This window comes from Rousettus aegyptiacus, unplaced genomic scaffold (assembly GCF_014176215.1).
Source record: "Rousettus aegyptiacus isolate mRouAeg1 unplaced genomic scaffold, mRouAeg1.p scaffold_m13_p_1, whole genome shotgun sequence".
NCBI lineage: Eukaryota > Metazoa > Chordata > Mammalia > Chiroptera > Pteropodidae > Rousettus > Rousettus aegyptiacus.
This window is the reverse complement of record NW_023416284.1, coordinates 169,830,757-169,852,171: the sequence shown is the minus strand read 5'-3', so window position 1 is coordinate 169,852,171 and position 21,415 is coordinate 169,830,757. Positions and strand designations below refer to the sequence as shown.

General features: G+C 41.3%; 1 protein-coding gene across 7 annotated transcripts in view; it reads right to left on the bottom strand.

Annotated features, from left to right (window-relative positions):
• Nucleotides 1-21,415, bottom strand: part of UTRN (utrophin) — a 446,823-nt gene that overhangs the window by 392,020 nt on the left and 33,388 nt on the right. For 2 of the 7 annotated variants that reach the window (XM_036222310.1, XM_036222334.1), the window contains exon 1: nt 4,698-6,150. The exons of 3 other annotated variants lie outside the window; for them this stretch is intronic. In XM_036222310.1, the coding sequence (XP_036078203.1) occupies nt 4,698-4,782 (85 nt within the window). In that variant the 5' untranslated portion in view covers nt 4,783-6,150. Of the gene's footprint in view, nt 1-4,697; nt 6,151-16,591; nt 18,296-21,415 lie in introns of those variants that run through there. 2 more of the 7 variants (XM_036222331.1, XM_036222324.1) reach the window with 2 other exon arrangements.

The window sequence follows — 21,415 nt, the reverse complement described above, 5'->3', positions numbered from 1 at the left end:
GTATTCTGTGGTTTAGACAGAAAGTTTGGCCTGTGTTTCTTAAGTCTTGGACTAAAATTTCACTTCGGCACAATGGTAAAACTGGGCTATGACTCATCTTCCTCTGCAAAACAATGAAAGTTCTAGTTCAGTGGGAAAAAACTACTTGAGGTGCCAGTTCACTAAACTGCTCAAATCAAGGTCAAAATATTGGGGCAGGAGCGAGGAGTCACTGTGCCCGGATCCTATCTCTTACACCAGTCCTTTCAATGGCCCTCCAACCTCAAATCCTGAACGTACAAACAGAACAGGAAGCATCTTGTGCCCTTTAAATAAGGGTCAGAGAACCCAAAGGAAACATGAAACACACCCAGGATCCCCGTCATGAGCATACCTTTCAAGTAATGCTAAAGAAAAACGCAACTAAAAAGGTGATGGGGTGCACTGTTCTCCAGGGTAAATATATTTTACGGACCATAATGAACGAAATATTTAATTTCCTATTCCCTAGGTCCTAGGTCGAAGGCAAAACTTTTTATCAACTGACTAGATTTTTATAATTTTTAGAGAACTTATTAATCTTTTTACTATTACCTATGGCTTTCAAGGTCCTTTAAAATGTGTTACATCATTAATCCTGACCATGGTCCCCTAGGAAATCTTACTGGTGGAGAGACCTGTCTCAGGGAGTTGGCGCCTGACAGTCGATGGCACAAGAGACTGAGACCCGGGTCCTGTTCAGAACCACGTGGCTTATACTTCTCATTTCTCCCCCACCCCCAATTCTTTTGCTTCGAACAAACCATCTGTCTCCACCCTTCTTCTCCCGATTTAATGATTTTCTCTCTCAAGCCTCTGCAAATCATACTCCACCTGGTCTTCTTAACCACCAACTCATTTTCTTTATTAACAAAATCAGCTAAAAATTCACAAGCCCTGAGAAATTTTCACAAACCTCATGGCACTCTGCTCTAAATCCTGTGTTCTAATACTTCGATTTCTCTTCAAAATGTATAAATCTTTCGCCTTTTACTAAATTCTGTGTTCCTTTATTCTGATAGGGTCAACCTGCAGGTCAGGCAGCCCTGAATGTCCGCCAGATAATCACACTCCTTCCTTTCGAACTCACCCTTGCACAGGTCATTTCAGGAGATCCTCCTGGGGGTGTCCCCAACCAGCTCCACCTCTACATTCACACACACAGATACACCCCAGTCTCTAATGAAATTCTTATTCCAAAGCTCTCAACCAGCCTTGCTTCATGAAGACACTGCCAACTTGGAGCCTTGTCGCTTCTGAGAGGTCTGCTTAGTGTACCCTGAGATTTGCCTGTTCCCCTATGACTCTTCCATGAGCTTCTTCCCAAATGACAGCTGATCTTCAGAAGGCCATAGTCTAAGATAACATACTCTATGACATCCACACAGACCAGAAATTAGGAGATCCAACCCTCTTCCAGCCCTCCTGCGGCTCAGAGGAATTTATTCATCTGTTCCACAAGGAGATACTGAGGCTTTCTCGCATGCCAGACACACAGGTAGGTGCTGGGTACCACGGTGACAAAGCTTCCTTCCTGTCCTTCTCCTCATGGAGCTTTTACTCTAGTCAGGAACGAATAACATTCTGTCACCGTTGGGCCGATCAGAGTTCAGGGTCTTGGAGTTCAGTGTCGCCCCAGTGGCAGGAGGAATGGAGATGGATAACACGACACAGAAGTGTAGTTAGCAATTTCTCTAGGTTCTTCCTCAAATGAGGGCAGTGAAGAATCACAGGTCATTGAAATTTAAGTTTTATTAAAAGTATACTTTAGAAAGACAAAGATGCCCCCAAGGAAGCACATGGTTCCAGCACTACGACCACCAAAAAGGCCCCAAAAAAGAAAGCCCAGATAGCAAAAAGGGTCCAAAAGTGGGAATGTCTGCCTTATATTCGGGCTGTGATAGGTGGTTCCAAAGGCATTCCTAGGTGATTGGCAGGTGAGGTCACTTTGATTGACACCTGCCTGCTATATAACTTTGCCTAATGCGCATGTGCATACCTAGACTAATACTACTATTGGGGTGTTCTTTGGGCAGTCTCTAGGCTGGGCCCCTATTCCTTTGTTCCCCCTGTCGTTTATATGTGACTAACTTCCTAATAATTCCCTTGTGCTCTACCATGTTGAATCCACATTACAATCACTTGGATATTTGCGAAAATTTTCAAAGTCAATGTCTCAGTCCAACTAAATCAGGATCTCGAGGTGTGAGGCTCCAGCACTTTGATGATTCTAATGTGGAGCCAGGGTTGAGAAGCATTTAACCTGTCCATCTGAAAAGGAAAAAGCTGACAGAGAATCCTGTCAGCCAACACGAAAGCAAGAAGCATGGCAAGAAACGCAGGGCCTCCCAGAAGTGGCTTCCTGAGCAGGGCAATTTCTAGATAAAAATCATCTGTTCATTAGTACATGCCTACAAGCCCAGCAAGCCCCTGAATAATTTCTTACTTCGCGTTTTCAAGCCTTTTTTAAAACTTCGGTCTCCCTCAATTATATTATTTTTGACGTTTGGTCATTTGTACACAGGCAACAAGATGAAGAAAAGGAAATATTTAACAAATGTATAGGGTAAATATCTTAAAATAAAAAGATTCTGTATCAAAGATAGATAGATAAAAAGATCGATAGACAGATAGATAGATAGATAAATATAGATAGATAGATAGATAGATAGATGATAGATTTTCCAATTTCACCTTACTGAATTTTTTTCCTGTTACATTTCAATGAATAGCTTAGATGCAACTACACCAAATTAGATTTCCACATTCTAGATGACAATATAGAACAAAGGGTTGACAACTTCAAAAATAACACTGAGAGGCTAATTTTGAGGAAATATGTATTTTAAATTTATTCCATTTTATTACTTATTTTATTATTCCTTTAAGTTCTACAGCAGTCATTTGAAATATCAACCTCTGCACTGTCAAAAGTTTGATGCAAAACACTCATGGTTTCACTTTCCACCTTACTTTAAGTCTGTAAATGAAGGATTCATCCCAAAGTTTAATCTATAATGGAGACTTGCTTTGAAGTTCAAAAGGCCAGGTGTTGCAATGAAATACGCCATCTATAAAAATGTATTTTTTATATCTTTATTTCTAACGCGATCACTAAAGAGATGCATATTGTAGATACAAGGAAATAATCAGCCCAATAACAACCCACGCAGAGAGCCTTGGCCCTTGTGGGATTTGAAATCATATATCCACTGGTTTTCTATTTTTATTAAAATAACATTCCCTGAAGAATTTTTTCTTAATGCTTTCTATTTTCCTGAAGCCTTTGGGCTGATTCGAGGGCAGAAGAGAATCCTGTCTAATTGGATCGGAAATCATATTTAAAGCTGTGGTCTACTTGTTTTTAAAGTTTGCTTATCATTCAAAGGTTTATTTGCATTTTCTCTTCTAATTATCATGTGATTTTGACCACCATAGTTACCTGAGACCCTTTGTAGCAAGACAATAAGGCCCAAACTAGCAAACTAGGGAGACTTCTAGTGCCAGGGAAAGAAAGGATTATGTGAAAGTCGGTAAGTATCTTTGAAAAGCCACAGCGCTGTAATTGCTGTGCCTATGCATGGGGCTTTGATTCACGTTCCTGAAAGGGATTTTAATATGCTGTTGAGACCACATGGTTCTTTAAATAAGAGAGAAAAGTAATAGGTAAAGACGAGAATTATAGCACATTTATCTCCTATGATGTTTGGCGTAGAAACCAAATTTATAAGAAAAACTTGAGCCGATCCAATCACCCCCCTTTAAATGCAATTCACATAGAGGATGCCTACAAGCACTAACTACCTCACACCCATATGGACTAAGGGAGGAAAAAATTCAGAGGGTAATTCCAAAGCAAAGAAAAACATGTTTTTAATTCAAACCTGCCTAAAAGTTTTCTCATTGTGACCATATTCAAGTGTAATATGTGAAATCAAACAAAACACATCACTTCCCCCCCCCCATCAGAAAACTTACATAGCCAGTACATGAATATATACATTAAACAAGACAGGCACATCTGAACTCATCAAGAAGAGGAGGGCGCCCTGGCAGTGAACTCCAGTGATGGAAAAGTGCACGATCACATCCAACGTCAAGTTATGCACTGACGCTTCTCCAGGACAAGACTGCATCAAAACAAAACCCTGTTCCCTTGCATTTCTCCCGAAAAGTACAAATGTCCGATTCTCAACTTTGTCAGCTCTGAATTATGTATTTTCAAAAGTAAAATATCTTTTTAGCCAGCACAGTAAGTCAAATACAATATGGGAGGAGCTCTATCACTATTCAGCAGCCCAGAGAGGAAACTCACCACACGACAGTAAACAGTCAACACTTAAGAAACTGCTTTGAAAATACAGGGAGGTGAAGCACACTTGTCACAACGAATTTATGGTTCCTTGAGCACTTTCTCCAAAGAAGCCAGTATCTGGCAAATAATTGCATTCTGAAGAAAAGGATGAAGCAGACAGCACTGGTCTCCAGTTCTGAGTCTGTAACAGATGCAGCGTCAGGAAGAAGAGGCCGGGCTGTCCCCATCACCACTCAGGCCCTGCCTTCACAGCAGCTTTGTTACTTAACAAATTGGGCTCAGTAAGAGACTGAGAAAGCCTTGTCTTCACTGACTTCTTGTCAAAACCTCACGAGAGGGCAGCTATGCAAGACGACAAACTTACCTGGCGATTGCTTGTAGGCTACTTGCCCTGGCAAATCGAATCTGCACTTTTTCCAACGAAAGGAGGAGGCTGCCGGGCTGCTCATCACCTACATCTGCTTGAATGAGGAGCAAAAAGATGCAGAGGAAGTGGGACAACAAAGGCAGCCTGCGAACTGCACACTGGGATGTCCTGTGTAGGGGTGGCGTTTCTTTTTCCCATGAGAGGATCTGACTAAACCCAACCCAGGCTCCACTAAATACCAGACAGGAAGTTACACTTCTCAGTTATTGAAAACTCCTTAGGTCATTTTAGGGTTTTTTTGTTTGTTTTTTTTTTTAATTGTCACAACTAAGAGCCTTTGAATATTTCTGATCTACTACAAAGAGATGATAACTTTGCTTCCTGTTTTGACAGCATCAGCTGGTAAGGGACACCTCCACCCACCTCTACCCACTATGTATATAAATAGAGGCTTTTGTCCTGGGTATACATCTGAGCTGAAGAGTTTGGTTACATATTAACTATACTTCAAATAATCAATTGGACTTGTTTCACTTTAATATGCATATAGATCTTGGGGAAATAAAATGCGAAAGGATTTCTTCTCAATTCCTTAGAAATTGCTATTATGGAAAAAAATTAACCACACAGAAATAAGAGGTAACAATTTTGACTCATTTCCAGACTATCGTATTTGGTGTATTTGCCTTGCTCTCTTGGCTATCATTTATGCACATGTTATCCACACACCTATAACGAGCAAGGAAAATCATTACCCATATTATCTCAGCTGTTCTCCTTTTCCCTCCTGTTTTCAAATAGAAACTTTTTACTTATAAGCAAAGATTTTCATAGAATATGTACCCTTATCAGGAAACACAGGGGTCTAAATGAAAACCCATCTCTCTCCCTGCTACTAAGGCATAGAAAAGAGAACCAGTCAGGACCTGCCCCACTCTCTTCCTCTTTATTTCTGTATTTTTCCTAGATTAGCAACTGCATGACTCTGGCAAAACAAGGCTCAATCTCCAAATCTGTAAGGTGGGAACAGTGGCCCCGCCTGTCTCCTAGGAGTCTTGTGAGGAACGAGAGAAGCAAAGTGATTCAGGTTATGTCACAGAATCTAAGCCCAGTTTACTTTTTTGGTGACAGCTTTACTGATTTATAGTGCACATTGTATGCAATTAAACCATTCAGAGTGTATAATTCAATGATTATTCCTATATTCACAGACTTGCGCATCCATCACCAAAATCAATTTTAGAACAAAGCAGTCATGCTCCATTTCCTCCCTCTCCCCCTCAGCCCCAGGCGAACCACAAAAATCTACTCTCAGTCTATCAATTTGTCTCTTCTGGGCATTTAATATAAATGAAATCATAGAATGTGTGGTCCTTTTTTGGACTGGTTCCTTCCACTTAGCATAATGTTTTTAAGATTCATCCATGTTGCAGCATGTTCCAGTACTTCTTTTCTTTTTATGGCTGAGTAATATTCCACATTGTATGAACATCCCACATTTTATTTACTCATTCATCAGTTGATGGGTATTTGGGTTGTTTCTACCTGTAGATTATAAATGATGCTGCTATGAGCACTTGTGCACAAGTTTCTCTGTTGACATATGTTTTCACTGCTCTTGGGTATATACACTCAGGAGTGGAATAGCTGGTAGTAACTCTGTGGTGAACTTTCAGTAGAACTGCCAGACTCTTCCAAAGTGGCTTCGCCGTCTTACGTTCCCACTAACAGTGCATGAAGGTTCCAATTTTTCCACATCCTCACCCACACTTACTATTATCTGTCCTTTTGATTGTAGTAGTCATCCTACTAGATTTGCATAAGTGACATCTCGCTGTGGTTTAATCTGCAGTTCCCTGAGGGTTATCAAAGCCCAGTTTTCACCAATCGCCCCAAAATGTCTCCATTTTTAGAGGCGGGGCTAAATAGTCAAAATATAGAACATCAATAAGGCTTAGGGACCACTTGATCAGAACAGATACTGGCCATAGCGCTAAAGCACAACCTTGAAGGTGTACAGCTTTAATAGTGGCTATTTTCAAACAGGTATATAAAACAATATCAACAACAGTTGTATAGATTCCTAACAACTAAATATTGTTGGCCTTCTGGTGATAAACTGCTAAAGCAGTTGGTCCTTCCTGCTCTACTAAAGGGCTGCTTAAGAAAACGTATCAGATGATGAACTTCTCGAAAGAAATAAGACATTTTTATCCTTTACAAAGCACTTCTTCCCACCTGTCTTTCAGAATGTGTCTCCTCAAAGAGAAATTAAGGTGTAAGTGAATAGCTGTAATTATTTATAGGGAGAAATTTTAAACCAGATGTAAGACTGAAGATCTCACAAATTTTGAAGTAGCCAAGAGAGACAATGAATCAGGATCTAGATACTAGCAACATTCTTCTCTTCCCTCTTAAAACTGTGATTTTGGAAGAAGGCTAGTAATTATTCTAATTCAAAGGGATTATCATTTTTTCTAATTCTAAGGGATTATCTAATCTTATTCCATCTAATTCAGAGGGACTGTCATCTTTTTCAGATCTTCTGATGTTTTAACAAATTCATATACAATATTTTCTTTCCTAAGACATCCTATTTTCAGATTTTAATTTTTTAATCCCTAAAAAAACTAAACAGGATAAAATCTACATAAAGCATTAAAAAACACAAAAAGGCTTCAAACAGTAAAAAATAGCTTTTTACCAATAAAAGGCCTAAGGCCTTGCAACATATACTAATAAAATGATTCATCCATCTTCTAAGAAATTTTCCATGTCCCAGGGCTGCATATTGTAATCCACTGTTTTCATTATTTCTTGGCATATATCTGACTATGCGACTGACCGCTGAACTTTCCTATGTCAAAAAGAGAACTTTCCGTTGTGGGAAATCTCTAAGACATTCACATTAAGCTAAGTGGAAACGTCATCACAGCTCAGGAAGAAATACAGTCTCCATTAAACAGTACAATGACTTCTAAACCAGATTCCATGCAGGAAAGGGGACCCATTGAACAAACATAAGTAGAAAAGCTTCATTGGACCTTCTGTAAATACTGGATCGTAAAGAAAATCAGTAGCAAAACTCAGCTTATCAAAGACATCTGAAGCTTCTCCTAAAAATCCTAATGGGAGGGCACTTTTCAGAACTGTCCTGTCATGTCAGAATCATTCTCTTCTATCCACAGACCCCTGCTTCTGCTAGATTACACAGTGGCCTCATTTCTAGTTCTCGTGAAATCAATAGACCATTTATGTTGCAAGGATCTGTCTAGAGTATGCACTTTTCTTATTGAATCTGGTGTTGACAGCAGTAATCAAATTTTGTACATACCACTAGCTCTATTATAGCTCAACAGTAACTGGCTGCCAGCCGAGATCTACTCTCATCAGAAAGGAAAAAAGGACTGGACTGGAGAGAGAATTACAGAACAAATCAGCTGAAACTGCGGGAGGTGGTGTAGAAGTGAGAGAGGGAAGCAAAGTCATTTGGAGACTAATTCTCTCTCCATTGGGAAGACGCACGCCCAGCAGCATCAGCACAGCCAAGACCAGTTAAACTGACACTGGCTATTAAAGGCACATATTTTCTTCCTTCTTTCTGTCATCTGCAAACCCTCTTGGCTTTGAACATCTTATTATATATAACTTTCAGTCCCAACTAACGAACCTACATCTAACTCTGCGGAACAGCAGACAAAAACTAGAGACAAACCACACCCTTCAGTACCAGGGAGACCAAACACAAGGGAACGCTGGAGTTACAACACTGCCCGTGACCTCTCCAGACACCGCTGGCTTCATTTTATAACTCTTATGTCTACACTTAAGCTACAAGCAAGTGTTTTTCTCAGATCAGAAAAATATTAAATTTATGATTAAAAGAACGAGGAGAAAGTAAAGATTTAACTTTGAAATTGTACTGGATTTGCATTTTTAGACTTCGAGTTCTCCAAAAACACCACACTCCTGCTAACAGATATTCTCTACTTAAAAGCAGCATAGCTGATGCCATTTCCTGGTACAACAAAGCAACTTTATTTCTCATTTTTTTTAATTTAAAATAATTTTAGATTTAACCCAAAAAGTTGTAAAAATAGTACACAGAGTTCTCTTCCCTTCACTCAGCTTCCTCAAATGTCACCATCTTTATATAACCATACAATGATCAAGACCAGAGAATTAACATTGACGCAATACTACGAACTACTACTACTCTACAAATCTAACTCGAATTTTCCAGTTACCCCTTTTTTCTGCATCACGATTCAACCCAGGATCACTGCACACAAGCAACACTTCAAAAATCCAAAACATACCCTTTCCAGTAAATCATGCACTACTTAATGAACATTTCTGAGCCACCCCGCTCCCAAAAAGTTCTGTTTCCTTTCATGCTAATGAGGTAGCGTCACATGAATCATTGAGCCTTCCAGGCTAACATGTTCTTCTTTTCCTCCACAATTCTCTTCATATCTAATCTGTCAATCTTGTCAACCTCATCGTGTAAACACAGCTCAAACAGGTTCACAATCCCTTGCCTAAAATCCTCGCATCACATGTTCCCAAATTGGAACTTTCCCTATTTGAGAAAAGTTACAGAGCACATAGGCCATATATTATATTTTTAAAAACAACCAAAAAAAAAAAAAAAAAAAAAAAAACAGTGAGACCCAGGAAAATGTCCCCTAATTAGTACCTATGTAGTAAATATGTTGTGTTTTATGAATGGTGAGGGGGATAAATAAAGACTTTAAAAGCATCCCAGCAGTTCAGGTCAGATGTTGCCACCAGATGAGTTCAGGCCAGACTCAGGTTTCACTGCCAGATGAATTACAGACACTACCTACTGGTTTCCAGGGCTCTTTTCGGCTACAGTAACTGCAAACGAGGGGGTCTGGACCTGGACCTATGAAATCCACGGCCTCATCCATCTCCTGCCCTACATCGCCAAGTCTTCTCTCACTCACTTCTCTTGGCAAGATAACCTACAATGTTCCCTCTGCCTCTAGGTTCTCTCCACTCCAGTGCGCACACACAACTCCAACCCACCCCTACAAAGCACTCAGTGTGATGATCTTTCTAAAACATATACAACTAACTCCCTCACTTCAAAATTCTTAAAGGTTTCCAATGCAAGGATGGAGACTGGAGTCGAACCTGCACGAGGTTTACCTTGCTGCTCTCCACCGTCTGAGCTAACTGCCCCCGACCGTCCAGACCACATACACAGCATTAAACCCAAGGAGCATAGAGACACGAAAAAGTCAGTCTCTACCATCGATATTATCACAATCTACTTGATTCCCTTTAATATTTTCATCAAAGTAATTATTGTTTGGACTACAACTTCTCCAGTATTCAAAGAGCATGTTGGGATTTTTAACTCATTTTTTTCTCACTAGGAAATTCTACGCTAGTTCTTGACCACATTAACTAACATTACTACCACATGCTGAACAGAATCCCACATGTTGACACAGAAAGGATTTTTCACATGATTTTCAACAAGACATGTCTAAAAATACTCACTACGCTACTGTTGGCATGGATAAAACAATTACAAAAGCAAAAGTCAGGAAAACTTTTCTAAAAACAAGCAAATCCAAAAAAGTAATGTCAAGGATGGTATTTAATGGGCTAAGTGATTTCTCATGAGATTGTTTTTCCAAAGCACAAAGATATAAATAAAATCTGAAATCATGCTTTGTTTCCATATTAGTATATTAATGGAACTGAAGGACATTATAATCAACAAAATTATGTTAAACAAAAATCCCACCACGAGTTTAGAATTTATCCCCAACCACAGAGTCTGACCTCAGATGCCTACTTTAAGGACCATGCCAATGAGAGAAGAAAGGAATCATATTTTAAGTATTTTGGGTTTTATTTTCTAATGTGCAAACAAAAACACTGACTTGGGATGATGAATTTTTAAAAAATTCCTACAAGTTGTATTCCCCAATAAAACTATTACCTTTCTTAACAATTATCTCAGGAAAACCGCACAAAAGCAGTGAGATTAAGAGGTAAAGAACAGTATCGCCAAATAACGTCTCTATGACAGAGGTAGAAGACAGGTGGCAGGTGCACACATCCTAGAGAGGTGGGGAGAGCACAGAGCAGGGAACCTGGGTTCCCTCCCAGGTGGCCCTTCTCTCACAAGTGTGTGTGCGTGCGCATGTGTGTGTCAGGGGTTCTCACAAGCAGAGTTGCTTCCGTACACACTACCAACTGCTTGGAACCAGTTGAGGTCAGGCACTACTGGCAACCTGTGGTAGAACAGGCTGACGCTACACGGCTGCTGGATGAAGCCACCACTTTGCGGAAGCCAAGATCCCATCTGCCAGAGCCCTGGGAGGAACCCTGCAGTGCCAGCTGCTGAGAGCACGGGTTCCCGGGATAGCTACTCCAGCTACAAACATCTCACCCTGACAGAAGGAGGGAAGGTCACTGCCAGGTTCTTCAGGGAGCAGGAATAGTTATTTAATTTTTTTAAAGAGATGAATAAAGCACAGATACTTAAAATAAGAAGAATTTTAAAACATTATTTAAAAAAAAGAGGGAGAGATTTTTCCAAATTGTCTACATATTCTGCTTGTCCTGACCAGGTGAAAAATAAACATCTTTTCTTATTGGTCTTTGTATTGCCATCCCTTAGCACAGTGGCACATTGTGAGGACTTAACAAATGAATGTTTCCTAAAAGAAGAGAGATGCGGAGGACAGCAGAGCAGGATTAACCGTGGACCAGGACGGCGAGAGGAATCCCCGCCAGCTCTCACGTCCAAATGGCACAGCGCACGCAATCGGCCCACCTGCTGTGGGGAGGCGGCAGGGTCTATGACAAGAGCAAAGTCAAAAATAGCAGTTCTGGGGCAAACTCAGCAAGCCCAGTGCTGCAGAAAGGGACTCGGCAGGGGACCGGAGAGCTGTGGTCAGGTGAGGAGTACTTTCAAGAATATAAAAGGATGAATTTGGAAATAAAAGTCCTGGAAAAGTAGAGGCAACAGCATTGGCATCCTGCCGGGCTGTGGAGCAAAGGTCAGCAGGTGGGTTTTCTTGAAGTGCTGGCATTATAAGGAAAACTTCTCCTGTTTCTAGAGGCTTCTAGAACCCTGAAGCTTCCTGGGAAGGTGTGAAGAGAGAAGCATGGGAGTTATTCCTTTCTGTGAACAGTAAACACATCTAGTAGGAGACATGACCTAAGTGTCCTATGGACCACATAGCCTATGGATCCCGAAGTGTCACTCATAACACTTTGTCCCTTGGTTACCTTCACTGACAATCTCAATTCAATGTCTTTCCGATGGAGCTCATGTGCTGTTAAGCGAATCTGAGGATGCCAGCCTCTCAGAAGACAGGGGGATCGACATGTGTGAGTCACCTGTATGTTCAGCCTGCAGCTGATAACACACAGGCAGTCCCTTCCAATCACGGGCACACACACTCACACGCCCATGTGTCATCTCTCTCAGCCTGGGAACGAGGCATAGTCATCTACTTGCGACAATTTCGGGCTGAGAGTGGGGGAAAACTTAAAGATCCAGGTAATCCCTAGGCAGAACAGATGCCGAGGAGACCAGGAGTATTTTAAATGAGTTACTGGATTTCCAAGGTGATACAGTTTCCAGGAAGTAACCAGGTGAGGAAAAGAGAATGGCAGGTAATGGTTATCACTCAAGACTTTATGAGCAGCAACAAGGTTCCAGGGCCCAAGGCCCAGGGAGAAGCACTGGGGAAAGCCGGTCAACTAACTGGTCTGTTTACTGAGCACCTATCCTGCTCCATGAAGTGCCGTGAAAAGAACCAGTTCCGGGGTCAGACAACGTGACACAACACCCCGTGCCACAGAAGGGATTGCTGTGGCCCTTGCTGTCGCTGCCTCGGCCGAAGCACTGAGACGGGCCGGAGCCTGCAAAAAAGCGAAGAGAGGGCGGAGGCGGAGTCCACCAGGCGGGAGTGAACGAGAGGCGAGAAACACACAGCAGGGTCACTATTTAAGGATTCTAAGAAGTCACCAAAAAACAGGGCGGCAGATGGGAGGGGGGAACCTGGAACAATACCGGAAGGTACAAAAGAGAGTATGGCGCCCCAGAAATAAGGAGACAGCCAAGGCAGGCCCTCTTCTTCCAGGGTCGTCTGTGACGGTGAGGGAGGGAGGCAGGCCGGAGCTGGCGGGTTGGGACCACACAAAGCTCCATTTTCCACAAAATGTTCCCCTCCAGAGGATTTCTGTGAGTAAAGCTGTCTCTCTACAAAAGTATAAATAAAGCAAATATAACAAACTTGGTTTTAAATTAGGAATTTGGACCAAAATAACTTCCCAGTGGTTGGTAATTCGGTAGAGTGCCGGGACTGGCCGTATCCCTGTTGGAACGTCAGTGTGTAATCTGGTCGGGTGAAGCTGACCAACTTAAGGGACCTCTGAACTCGAAAGCCCTTTCGCATTTATTTTCATGGATGCCTGCAAAATTCTTACAAGTTCAGCTCTGTCAATACCCCAGCTCTCCTTTGAAAAATGAGGTAACTGAGGTTTGTTAACACGGAGTGAAACACCAAATTCATGCTGTGTGTTCTTAACCTCAGGACCAGCTCCCAGCTCCCAGCTCCCGGCCCTGCAGCCTTCCCTTCTACCCTCCCCAGGGCCTTCTAAAGCAGGTTTCAACAGCACTGAACCCACGAGAAGCCCAGCGATTTCGATGTCACTTTTCTGAAAGTAAATGATACTGTAGAATACTTCTTCCCTTCCTCAGAGTCACAGCCAAAAATCAGATGACACCAAGAGGAAATGCATGTTCCTCAACAGCAGTAAGGTTCCAGGTATCAGGTGGCAGCGGCAGCTGCTGAAATCTGGCCCCACCCCCTCTGCAGTCCCAAACTCTGGCACTGACACAAGCCTCAGAACCTGAAGGCCTCTCAGATGTGAGACTTTCAGCAACAGAACAACAACAACACCAACAACAAAAGGAACCCCATACTTCCATTGCCGAGGGTGTTAAAATCATAGCCCTGAAGGAACAACGAGGTTACTCTTCCTCGCATGAGTTACTAATATGACTCCCTCCACACCGGAAGGTGGGGGAGGAAAAGGAAATGAAAGCAAGTGACTCTAGGTTCTGAATTTCATATGCAAGAATAGCCAGCAACAGGTGCAGCGTTCCGGTGAAATGACGACTCCCCAATCGTCTTTCGCCCCTGCAGCACAGAGCCCAAGCATAGAAACTCAACACTAAATTAGCAATGATGTCAGAAGTGCAAATCATCATGTCCTAGCCGGCAGCAGTTTTGGGGGAAAAAAAAAAAAAAGCAAACAGACCAAACAATATTTCTCTGCCAACACGTGACTTCTTTCTTTTACATAGTGCTCTCCCCTAAAAACGTTTAAACCATTTACTCTAAAATAATTTAAATATTGGTCACTAAAAAAAATATATCATTTTTTAATGCCTGGTGACTAGTATAGCACCTGGCACATAGGAAGTGGGCAATAAATATTTACTGAATGAATGAGTGAAATAAACAAGCAGGTAAACAAAAAGTTGTTTTTACAAATCACGATAACCAATGAACAGATCGGATATGCCAACCACCCATTCCCTGGCTGAAGACCTTGTAAATTAAAAGATGTATCAGAAAATTTTCACTCGGAGAAAAAAAACCAAAAGAGGAAAACTTATTTAAGCAGTCCACCTTTAGATTTTCCTTTCTTTTAATATGCCATTTTCACAGAACATTCTTTGCCTGCCATTACTATAGTTTACAAAATAAATTTTGTTGTATAATCTTTTCGACATGATAAAAATAATCCACTGATTATTTGTTATAGAAACTGTGATATATGTGACATGTATTATAAGAAATGAGTATGGATAAGATAGAGTCAAAATGAAGCCATTTTATGAGCTATAAAAACTGATAGGAGTAGGGGAAAATGTTAATGAAATGGAGCCCAGAGATGAGAATGCCTTTTATATGAATATTCTATTAAATAAAAAGAACATTATCAATGTGAGAACATTACTGATTCATATAAGATAAAGGGCTTAAATAATATTAATTATAAAAATAAAATATCAGAGCAGATAATAATATCATCAAAATTATCAGGTGATGCCAGAAAAATGAGAATTATAAATAAAAATAGTGCAATAAATAATTTTATAAAATTACAGTAAAGAATAACTCAATTTAATAACACTCTTTATTCGATTTTCTTTAAATTCGTGAATTTCTCTTTTGTTTATAAGTTTCAAGTATTCTCAGTAGAATTTCTCTCATCCCTATGTGTTTAATTTAAAGAATCAGATTCTTCATATCATTCTTTCCAAGATCCACAATAACTCCCACTTTCTTTTACCTGGAAGTAATACCCAAAGGTCTTGAATAAAATTCTTAGCCGAGATGCTAAATGCCTAGTTAAGAATTAGCTCAAACTTCAAGGAATAAACTGGAATAGCAAATCCATTAAGAGTGTTTTTGTTTTTTAAATGGCATCCATTCATTATTCGAAAGGATCCATCATTCCAGCAGGCCATAGGCTGTGTTAGGCACTACAGATAGCAGTAAAGGAGAATATCTTGGCCCCTGCCCTTCCAGAGATCACAGTCTGGGGACCTGTCAACAACAAAGTAAACAAAGCAAGTAGCATTGTGACAACAGTGCTGAAGCAAGCGCTAGGACAGGTAACAGGAGGTGAGAGGGTGAAATCTACTTCAGAGTAGTCAGGACAGGCCTCTTGGAAGAGGTGCGATTTACTCCAACGCCTAATCCCAGAAAGAGCAGAAGGGAATTGCCAAGAGCTGGAGGTTGGGTATTTCGGGCAGAGAAAAGAGCCTGCAAAGAGGCTGTTCCAGCTACAAGCCAGACACAGGGTGATGGGCAGAGACAGGAGAGGCGCATTATAAATACGGAAAAGGCATCTCACCATGTGACTCAACTAATATGCCTTTGCCTTTACACACTTTCTCATCAGCCTGGAATCCCTCCCTTCTATTCTCTCCTCTGCCACCTCCAAAGTCCCTCCTCTAGAAAACATTCCCTGACCCTCCAAGGAAGAGGAAAAGTCCAGGAGTTAATCCCTCCTAAACCACAGTCCCACAGTACCCAGTACGTGCCCCTATCAGACTGACTACCACGCGGCACTGAACTGCTGCGTTCAAGGGCCTATAGGCAGGGATCTTGCCCTATTTCTGTCTTTGTTTCCCAGCAGTCTATCATGGAACCTAGCACGAGCAGATATGCGATAAATGACCAGGGAATGAGTGGCCAAACCAAGAGAAAAATGGACAAATTAAACGAAGGCAGGCGCGCCAATAACACTAATTCATTACTGCATTACTGGGTGCTAGAGATTTGAAAGAGCACCATGTTTACCACTCATTAATCGATTCACAGTTTGGGGGACAAGATGATTTCTATCCCCACACGATTTCCTACAACAAACACTTTGTGGCAAATCTTCTTGTACCACAGAGAAGTGAAAGAATAATTTTCAGTGCATCATTAGACATCAGACTGATCCATTCGCATTTGACAAACACACGCACTAGATGCCAGGCCCTGTACTAGGCTCTGAGGCTGCCAGCGGCCATGTCCTAGAAGATCTAGTAAGAGCTAGTAAGCAGAACAAATCATCCTTCCAAAATGTGGTTAATGACTGACATCGTAAGATTCTTTACATGCAACTTACTTTTTTCATATTATTATTAACAGAAATTTTTTTTTTTTAATTCAAAGATCACCCAGAGGACAAAATCATTTAGACTCTGTTGCTCAGTAATGTTCACACTAACTCTGGGCTCACTGCGTCATGCCTAATTTTCCTTTCTACAACCGATGGACAAAAGGTTAAGTAACCTAACCACATTTTAAGTGAGTCTGCTTTACCTGCCTGTGACTCTTCGCCGTCTCCGTGTGTGGAATCTGATGTCACTTCCATTTCTCCTGGGCTCAGCATGTCCTCCAAAAGCAGTTAAGGTTCACAAACAAACCACGCATGCTTTCTAAAGTGACAAAGATATGTACCATTCGGCTGGAGAAGGTGCTTTGATGCAGTCAAATTGAAAAACAAGGCCAAACAGTATGGGAATCTTAAAGAGAGGAGTCCCTCCCAACTGCCCCGACCAGAACGGTGACATTCCTGCCTCCTGCACAGCCCAATCCTCATCTACTCTGTCTGAGCCTCTGCCAGGCCCTGGGGCCTGTCACTTCAAATCCTGACCTGTGACAGCACTTATCTGCCTAGGGACACTGAGGTATGCATTCCTACAAACACTGCTGTTCAAAGGGCTTCAAACACACAGAAGCCAAGCCCTTCCTCGCTTCTTCTCAGGTTTTCCTTCCATTCAAGCCAAACGAAAATCTGGGTGAGGAAAAATGTTTACGAATTAAACGAGATTTTTAACTGTTCCTAAAGTGTCTAGCTCTTGCAAGAGAACTTGTTCTCATAACTTTTACAACCGACGTTTCAACCTATATATGCCGAAGTAATCTGCAAAGCTGTTAGGGAGCCATCCATTAATACACTAAATAATACATGCCACCAAGCAACCTCAATGCACAGCCAGCTGCTCACTTCACTCCCACCACTGTCCTCATTCGGATTTTCCCACAGGCCAAGGTCTGCCCTACTCCGGGCCTGCACACGGGGGCACTGCCCTCAGCCAGCGCCCTCTACCCTCGTCAAGAGGCAACTGAAACACGGCTCCCCACTCGCACCCTTCTGAGGTCTGGCAACGCCCCATCAAGATACGGCTCATAGCACTGCAATACTTTCATCCCCAGGCAATCAAACACCTCTCTGTATATTCTGCACCTTGGTGTTTGTTTCTTCTGCTAGTCTACACATTCCAGAAGCCGGACATCATGACTCTAGTATTCATCCATTTTCCTGACTTTGCCCAGTACCGGGCTTGACATCAGGAGCGCTCTACAAAGAGTTAGTCCTGGATCAGGTTCTCTCTATAAAGGTACTCCTCGTGGCACGCTGCTATCACAGCCAAGCTCTAAGGAAACAAGTGTTCATTGTAAGCCATCAACTTCATCAAGGGTTATGACAATGCAAGGGATCCATGAACTCGGACAGGAAGAAAAATTAGGTATTTTTCACCAACCTTTAACAGAAATTTGTATCTCCTTCTATTACAGACATAAGTCACAAAGCACACTATCTGTAATACCTTTGTCACCAACAAAAATCATTGCCATTTTCATATCGTCACAGCTGAAAAATCATGTAACTCATCACCTTAAAAAATATAGCAGCTACTGGACCCACTGTTGGATCTTGTCATTGAATGTACTAACAAAAAATAAATATTACTCTATTACGAGCTTCTTAAGTATTTTGTAACTAAATTTCCATATAACCGATTTTCCTTTGTAATGCTCCACTTTATTTTATTCATTTTAAAACATGTTTATGGATTCACGAAACTGCTAATGGGTGCATGTGTTTAAAAAAAAAAAGGGAAGGGGTGATGAGGATAAAGAATGAAAACCCTGCTCTATATCATCATGAGATATAAACATACAACATACCAAGAAACACTTATATTCTGTTTTCAATAGTTTGAACATAATTTTACTCACTGGGAAAGGATTTTAAAAAGGTCCTAAAAGAAAGATAATTTGAAACAGTTAGAATTACTAAATTAAGAAGTCATTTTTACAGTAAATAAAAATATTTCATTAGTTTTGTCACAAAATGACTATGAAAGAGGAAATTCTTGAGGGACAGTTACAAGTTTAATAACTCATGTACGGTTCAACCATTAGACATCCTTGACATATTCTTAATAATGATAAAACTTCTCCCATTTTTTCCTAAAAGACTCATCTTTGAGCCACCGAGCCCCTCAGGTTTGCAAAGTGAGGATACTAGGCAAATAGGATTGCAAAATATAACACACTCCAATTTCTACCAGGTTTTTCCATAGTTACAACCTACCAATTGGAAATTCGCTCCACCTTATTTCGGCATCAGCTCTGTGAATATACACACATATCCACCAGGAGGAGTGACAGAGTAATCACCAACACCTTAGTGTAAGTTGCTTTAATCAGCAAATCATTAACACCCCAGTAAAAAAGGAGCTCTGACAGAGAAGGGAGGGGCAGGTGGGGATGAAGTTAGAAGGCCAGAAATAACATCTAGGGGCCAGGGAACACCATCTAGGGGCGTGGTCAGAAGAAAACAGTTCAGAAAAGGCACATAAATCAAATTTTGAAGAACCGCGATGGCAGCCCGCAGGCCCCACCTGCACTATTAGGATGGCTCTAGAAGGCCAAATATCACACAGCCTTCCTCTCACACAAAGTGTGAGCTGGTTGAGACAGTTCAACTCAGCTGCTCAGTTACATTCTCACCCTCTCCCACCAAAAAGAAAATAACAGGAAAGAAATTCTTACAGCCCTCATCTGTTTCGCCTCCTCCCATTTCCCCCTCACTCACCTTCTCCCTGTTTACACTAAAACTCAAGACACCAAGCCCAAGGCCTGCCTGTTTTAATCTACAAGTACCTGTCATATCTCTTTCAGCATATTAACAAAACCCCCTAAACGTCACACAGTAAATATAAAACTAAAACTCTTCAAGAAATTCACACACTCTAATACTTCTAGCAGAATATTTCCTAGAAATCTGGGAAAACATTTCTTCTGAGACACAAATAAACCAAACAACCATCAACAACAGGATGAGATTTGAAGGAAGGTGAGCAGGAAATTTCCTTGAAGTCTAGGAAGCCCAGAGCAGCAGAAAGAATACTAAGTTTAAGACCACTGTTTAACCTTGGGAAAGTCACTTCCTCCCTCTGACTCAGTTTCCTCAATTATTGGGCAAAAGAAAAGTAGACTAGATGGTCCCTTAACGGATCTTCCAGCTCTAAAATTCTGTGAAGGTCCATGTTGTCACAACAGCCAGCCATCCGTGGTTTTAAGGGAGCAGGAAGAACAGGAGACCGCATATATCTTAAATACATCAAGAGGTGCTGGAAAAGAGACCATTTCAGCGTGAAGGTCTGCTTGCTCTTAGCAGTTACTCTGTTTCATTACTAGTAAACTAAAGACGTCTAACAGAAAATATTCCAATAATCGCTAGCATTACAGAAAATATGTGGCCATAATATGAGAAGCAAATGGTCTCAAAATAGTTTGGATATTTATAATCGACATGTACATTGAATAATTTCTAAAGCCAAAAGGCTTGTCAGGTCTGGAAGAAGGTACAGGAAACGCTGGGATAACCATGCCTAAAGGCAGCAAGAAATCGGGGCTAAGAAAAGAAAGCTACTGAAAAAATTAGAGAGACCATATTATTCACAGAGGTTTTTGTGATTGCCAAAGCAGTAAAGCTGTGTAGCATTTTCTATACCGTCAATAAAATTTTTCAACAAAATGATTTCCAAAGTAAATCTCCCATTATGTATTTCTCAATGTTTATCAAAGTCATAAATGTACATAGTTTTAAAAATCAAATAGGACAACAAAATTCAACCGTTCTGCCTCAGTCCTGCTTTTAAGGGGCTACCCACTTCTGTCTGTTATCTATTTGTTCTGACATTCATTTATATATGTCTAAATACTATGCTTATACTACTATTTCCATTTCATAAGTCAGTCATTATTTACAGGATTTTTGTTATAGTAATAAGGGGTTTACCTCTCATATCCACTCTTCTAGTCTCTATTCAGTTTTTTGTTTCCAATGTCATATTTTTAATTTACACTACTTCTTTCTTATTCTCTGAATCTCATTTTTTAATAGCATTCTGTTCTTGTTTCAAAGATCTAATTCTTTTCCCATCTCTCTCTGAGGATATTTATTATATTACATATCATCTTCCTCTGGGTCACCTAAATTCCTGTTGTTTCTTGGGTATGGCATCAAAGACGGAGGCCTCCCTCAAACACCTGGCTCCTGGCAGCCCCTCACATTTCAAAATAAGGCTGTGAAACACAAGTCTGATTCAGCTTTGCTGTCACCTGCCAACTGGCAGGCTCAAAGTAGGTAAGCAATGTCCACGCTGTAACTGTACTGTACTCCCAAAAGCATCCTCTGACTTGGAGCTGGTATAGCTTCAGGAATTCTGGGACAGGCATGCCAGGGGTTTGACCATCCTGGCGTCCCTTAACCTTCCTGATGCAAACCACAGCCTCACCATCCTCTCTGGGCCAAGGGTCCGAAGTCAGGGTTCCATTTCCCCAAAGAAATATAAATTTCTGTCCCCTGTGCAGATAAGGAAGAAGAAAGTCAAAGTGCACTGTTTACAGATCTCAACCAAACTCCAAACTTGTCCCACCTCTCAACTGACCTCAGACAGTACTGGTGACTCTAAGTCAGAAGGGGCTGGTAAATTCTAAAAGGTGCATCCAGAAGCCTCTGGCCATCACCCCGTGCTCTGGTCCCCTTAGCAGGAACCGCTCCGGCGCCATGCTCCAACCTGTGATGCCTTACCCATGGCATACCTACCTGGTCGCCACCTCCCTCTCTGGCCACATGAGTTTACTCCTTTTAATCCTTTTACTGTAATTACTGTGGGATTATACTAGCGAGCAGTGATAAACATGTACCCACTCTACCGCTTTTAACTACAAGTTCTGCTCTCTTCAGTTTATCCTCAGGAAGACTCCCCAAAATGGCCTCATTACCATGGGCTGGGCAGTGACTTACAAGGCAGCAGGGTGCAGGCAAGACTTGGCTCTCACAGC